This window comes from Mixophyes fleayi, chromosome 7 (assembly GCF_038048845.1).
Source record: "Mixophyes fleayi isolate aMixFle1 chromosome 7, aMixFle1.hap1, whole genome shotgun sequence".
Classification (NCBI taxonomy): domain Eukaryota; kingdom Metazoa; phylum Chordata; class Amphibia; order Anura; family Limnodynastidae; genus Mixophyes; species Mixophyes fleayi.
This window is the reverse complement of record NC_134408.1, coordinates 81355934-81361250: the sequence shown is the minus strand read 5'-3', so window position 1 is coordinate 81361250 and position 5317 is coordinate 81355934. Positions and strand designations below refer to the sequence as shown.

Genomic DNA, 5317 nt, shown 5'->3' with positions numbered 1-5317 from the left:
TTAAGGAAGGCGGTTCTTGCAGAAACTCACAATAGTAAGACTGCTGGACATCCCAGAATCCGGAAAACGTTGGAAATCTTATCCCGTACTGTATGGTGGCCATCGTTACCTACTGATGTCAGGAGTTATGTTCTCTCTTGCGAGGGTTACGCCAGGAATAAAGTTCCTAGGAATCGTCCGGTAGGTCAATTGATTCCATTGCCCGTTCCTGCAAAACCCTGGACTCATTTGTCCATGGACTTTATCGTCGATCTGCCACTCTCTGCAGGACACAACACCATATGGGTTGTAGTAGATCGATTCAGCAAGATGTCTCACTTCATACCACTAGCCAGGCTCCCTAGTGCTCGAAATCTGGCTGTCCTGTTCATCCAACACATATTCCGCCTCCATGGACTCCCTGTTGACATTGTTTCTGATCGTGGGTCACAATTTATAACACAATTTTGGAAATCCTTTTGAACCATGCTTGGAATCAAGATTAGCCTGTCGTCTGCATACCACCCTCAGTCTAATGGACAGACTGAAAGGGTTAATCAGTCCTTGGAGCAGTTCTTACGATGCTTCACTTCCGAATTTCACGACAACTGGTCGTCCTTATTGCCCTGGGCAGAATTCGCCTATAACAATTCATATCATTCATCTACGCATATCTCGCCATTCTATTGCAACTTTGGTTTCCATCCCAGATCCAATTCCTTGTATTCCCTCAGATCCGCTGGTATTCCGGAGATTCGTTCCACAGCTGCTGACCTCCAGGTCATTTGGAAAAAAGTGCAATTCGCTTTAAGACAGGCCTCATTTTCTGCGAAAAAAAATTCTGAACGCCACCGTACCACCTGCTCCATTAAAGTGGGCCAGAAAGTGTGGCTTTCTACACGAAATATTAGGCTCAGACAGCCTTGCAGGAAATTGGGTCCTAAATTCATCGGTCCGTTTCTCATTATTAAGCAGATCAATGCCATGGCATTCAGGTTGAAAATTCCTGGGTCATTAAGGATACCAAACACATTTCATTGCTCTTTGCTTAAGCCTGTACTATACCCAAGTCAATTCCAGCTTCCAAGTCCACATGTACAGAATCGGAAAAAGCCTCAAAAATACATAATTCAGAAGATTCTCGATTCTAAGAACGTGCAGGGCCAGATACACTTCCTGGTACAGTGGAGGAATCGCGGCCTGGAGGAGCGGTCCTGGGTCCCGTGGAGAAAACTTAATGCTACAAAACTTGTAAGGGAATGTTTCAAAAAATTCCCTAAAAAACCTGGGTGTCGGGGTCCCTTAGGGGGGGTACTGTCAGTAGCCGCGGCGGCCTCGGGCCTCCTCCACGACTCACTTCCTGTTCCTAGTGAACGTCCCGGCCGTCTCCATGATGACCGGGGCGTCACTTCCAGTTCTCGGGCCCGACCGTTGCCAAGGCAACAACCGGACGCCGAGTGTAACAAGCGGTGCGCCCCGGCAAGTGAGGCAGCCGGGCGCATGGGCTGTGATATGTTGCAGGGCTAAGCCCTGATTGGCTTAGCCTCCCTGCCGGTTATAGCATCCAGTCTGCCTGTCAGCTAACCTGCTCATGCTTGTATTGGAGAAAACCTGTTTGGACTAATTACCTGTGTATGACCCCTTGCCTGGATTTGACCCTGCCTGTGTATCCTGTGACCCTGACCTTCTTACCTGTATCTGGACCTTGCTACCGTGCTTGTGACCCCTGACCCTGGATCGTGTATTGGATTCCCTGTCTGCTGCCGGCCCCTGACCCTTGCCTGGACTTCACTCCGCTTACCTGGGTTCCCCCTAGTCGGTACACACTTCACGACCCTCTGCTAGTCTGCGGCCAAGTCTGTCCCCACCACTAGGGGCTCCAGTGAACACCTGACTGGCAGAGCAGACTCCGGGTTGTGCTGTATCGGCTAGAGGGGTTCCTAACACAGGGTTGTAAAAATGTCGGATTAGACATTCTTGTAAATATATGACTATGGGTTTTGTCATGGGGCAGATATCTCTGATAGATTTATGATCTCAGTCATTTTACTTTCTACTCCTCAAACTTCTTCACCTCCAAAATTGACACCGTCAGACTAGAAATCTCCTCATATTAAGCCCCTCACACCTCACCCTCCCATTTCCCTCCAGCAGCCTCTCCATGTACTCCTTCCTTTCCATCAAAAGGAACAAATTCCAAGCTCCTCTTTCATCTTCTCCCCACCACAACCTGCCCCCTCAACCCTATCCCCTTTCACCTGCTCTACTTCCTATCCCCGATTGCCTGCATCCATCTTACCCACCTCTTCAACCTATACCTTTCTACCGACATTTTGCATGCTCTCCAACTCTTGAATGCCGTCCCTTGTTCAAACAGACTCTCCTCCAGCTTCCAATGCTTGAAACGCTCCGTAAAAATGCTCTATCATAGCCTAGAACAATTCTACCATCTAACCCCTCCCCACTGGCCCCCTACTATTACTCTCTATGTATCACCCTCTAGAACAGGGGTCGGGAACCTTTTTGACTAAGAGAGCCATGAAAGCAAAATATTTGGAAATTTATTTCAGTGAGAGCCATATAATATATTTTAAAAGTGAATTCAACTAAATGTCAGTATAAAACGCCTCTGAATTTATTCTTTTAAATAATGTTGTTATAATACTCACCATTAATGCGACTTCTGGTGCTGCATGGATTTGCTGATGTCTTTGTAGTCTGGTTGGTACTTGGTGAGGTTAAGCTTCATGCAAGCGTTGAGACTTTCATCCGTTAAACGTGATCGCAGATTGGACTTGATGTTTTTAAGATGTGAGAATGACTGCTCACATGCATACGTAGATCCAAACATGGTCAACACAGCAATACTCACACGCTGCAGTGTGTGGTATGTGACAGGAAGCGCGTTCCAAGTTTTGAGAATCAGCTGGTCTTCGGGTTGAAGTTTTTTCATTTCTGTCCACATGTGCTTGCTCGCCAACTCCGCTTTCTGTCGTGTGATTCTTTCCAAATCTTCATTCAGTGACTTGAACTTATTCACCCACATGTCTGAGGCCTTCAGGTCAGCCACTTCTGCTTCAAAATCTCTGACGGAGACACCAGCAATGTAACTCAGGTCGGCTGTGTTCAGTGAACACTCGGTTGGATGGGTGATGAACTTAAAAAGACGAGCGTGCTCACGAAATTCTGTAAAGCGTGCTTTGAAGGACTGTAGGAGACTGGATGTGAAGCCAGCTAGCTGGTGGAGATCAAAGTTTTGAATGGGCTCACTTGCTGTGCATGCATCTTTAAACTGGCTCAGTTTTTCAAAATGTAGTAAACGACCTGTTTCAAGATCCATAATGAAGAGCTCTAGCTTGTTTTCAAAAGCAAACACAGCTTGTTGAAGGGATAACACTGTATTTCCAATGCCTTGCATTTTCACGTTGAGCTGGTTCAGATGTTCAGTCATATCTACAAGATAGTAAAACTTGAGGAGCCACTCAGTTTCGGCTAGCTCAGGATGCTCGATGCCTTTCATTTCAAGAAAAGTCTGGATTTCATTCAGGCAAGCCGCAAAACGGCTAAGCACCTTCCCTCTTGACAACCAACGCACATTGCTGTGCAAAAGCAGACCAGGATAGTTATTTCCAACTTCATCCAGCAGTGTTTTAAACTGGCGATCATTTAAGGCTCGGGCAGCAATAAAGTTGATCACACGAATGACCAGCGACATCACTTCGCCAAACTGCCCGTCACACATCTGAGCACAAAGTGCCTCCTGGTGTAGAATGCAATGGAAACTTAGGATGGGTCTATTTTCATGTTCACGAAGAAGCGCCAGAAATCCTTTGTTTTTCCCCACCATACACGGAGCACCATCAGTACACACTGAGAGAAGTTTATCCATAGGTAGATTTTTTTCTTGAGCAAACTCCATGAAAGACTTGAATAAATCCTCACCTCTTGTGGACCCTTTTATTGCCAGAACAGCAAGACTTTCTTCGCGCAGTGTGTCATCAACAGCATATCTTGCAATCACGCTGAACTGCGACAAATGGCTCACGTCTGTTGACTCATCCAAAGCCAGGGAAAAGAACGGCGCTGCATTTATGTCCTTCACTTGCGTTTCCTCCACTTTGTTTGCCATCATGATGGTACGATCATGAACAGTTCTTGCCGACAGAGGCATGTCTTGTATCCGTTTGATTATCTTGTCTTTGTTCGGAAGATCATCAAAAAGTTCATTGGCTACATCCAGCATGAACGTTTTAGCATACTCGCCATCTGTGAATGGTTTTCCGTTCCTCACTATTGCTAAAGATCCAGCAAAGCTAGCGGAATTATAGTCACCTTGCCGGGTCCATACGCGGAGTTGCTGCTGGCTAGCTTGCACCCTGCTCAGTAGCTCTTGGGCCGCTTTCTTTCTGCTGTCTCCCGCAGGGTATTTTGATGCAAAGGTAGCATGGCGCGTGTCGAAGTGCCGCTTTACATTCGACCGTTTCATCGATGCAATTTTGTCATTGCAAATTAGACACACCGCAGAACCTGCTCTCTCCACAAAGGCGAATTCTTCGGTCCATTCGTCCCGAAATATACGATACTCATCATCTTTTTTTCTTTTCGCCATCTTCTTTGTCGAAGGGTTAGCTTTGAGCTAATGACCAGGGTTGCCAACTATAAAATACAGAATAAGCAACCAATTCGTAAAAAACAAGCCCAAAACAAGCCAAACACAATCCTAAAAAGCCCAAAAACAAGCCCAATATATATTATATATATATATATATACACATATACACACACACACATATATATATATATATATATATATATATATATACACTTAGGATTTATTGATTATTATTTTTTTTTTTTAAATATGCTTTACAATGACCCTCCTCCTTAGTGTCCATTATCCCCTCTGCTCTATTTCACACCCCCGTTCACACTCCATTCATACTTCACTCACACCCCCATTCATACTCTACTCTAGTTCACACCTTTTATACTTTACCTACACTCGATCTTCTCCCCTGCAGAGTACTCCTCCCCGGCTGTCCAGCAGATGAGGAAAAAAAAAAAGCCCAAAAAAACGCGACCCGCGGCAGACAAAAAAAAGCCGCGACAATTGGCAACACTGCTAATGACCGAGCAGACTGATTCAAAAGGGGGCGTTTACCTGTTTACCCAGCAACGGCCAACGTAGGCCAGTATCATCCAATTAAAATAATGGAAAATTGCTCCTACAGCAAACTGCAGCCCTGAACAGGACATGAGCAGTGAAAAATCGATCTGCGAGCCAGATGCAATCATCAAAAGAGCCACACCTGGCTCGCGAGCCATTGGTTCCCGACCC

At 45.8% G+C, this 5317-nt stretch overlaps 1 protein-coding gene across 1 annotated transcript; it reads right to left on the bottom strand.

The window, feature by feature from the left end:
• Positions 1-2650: 2650 nt before the first annotated feature.
• Positions 2651-4588, bottom strand: LOC142098517 (protein FAM200C-like). The gene has a single exon (XM_075181358.1). It carries the CDS (start codon positions 4586-4588, stop codon positions 2651-2653), a length of 1938 nt encoding a protein of 645 aa, XP_075037459.1.
• Positions 4589-5317: the final 729 nt, after the last annotated feature.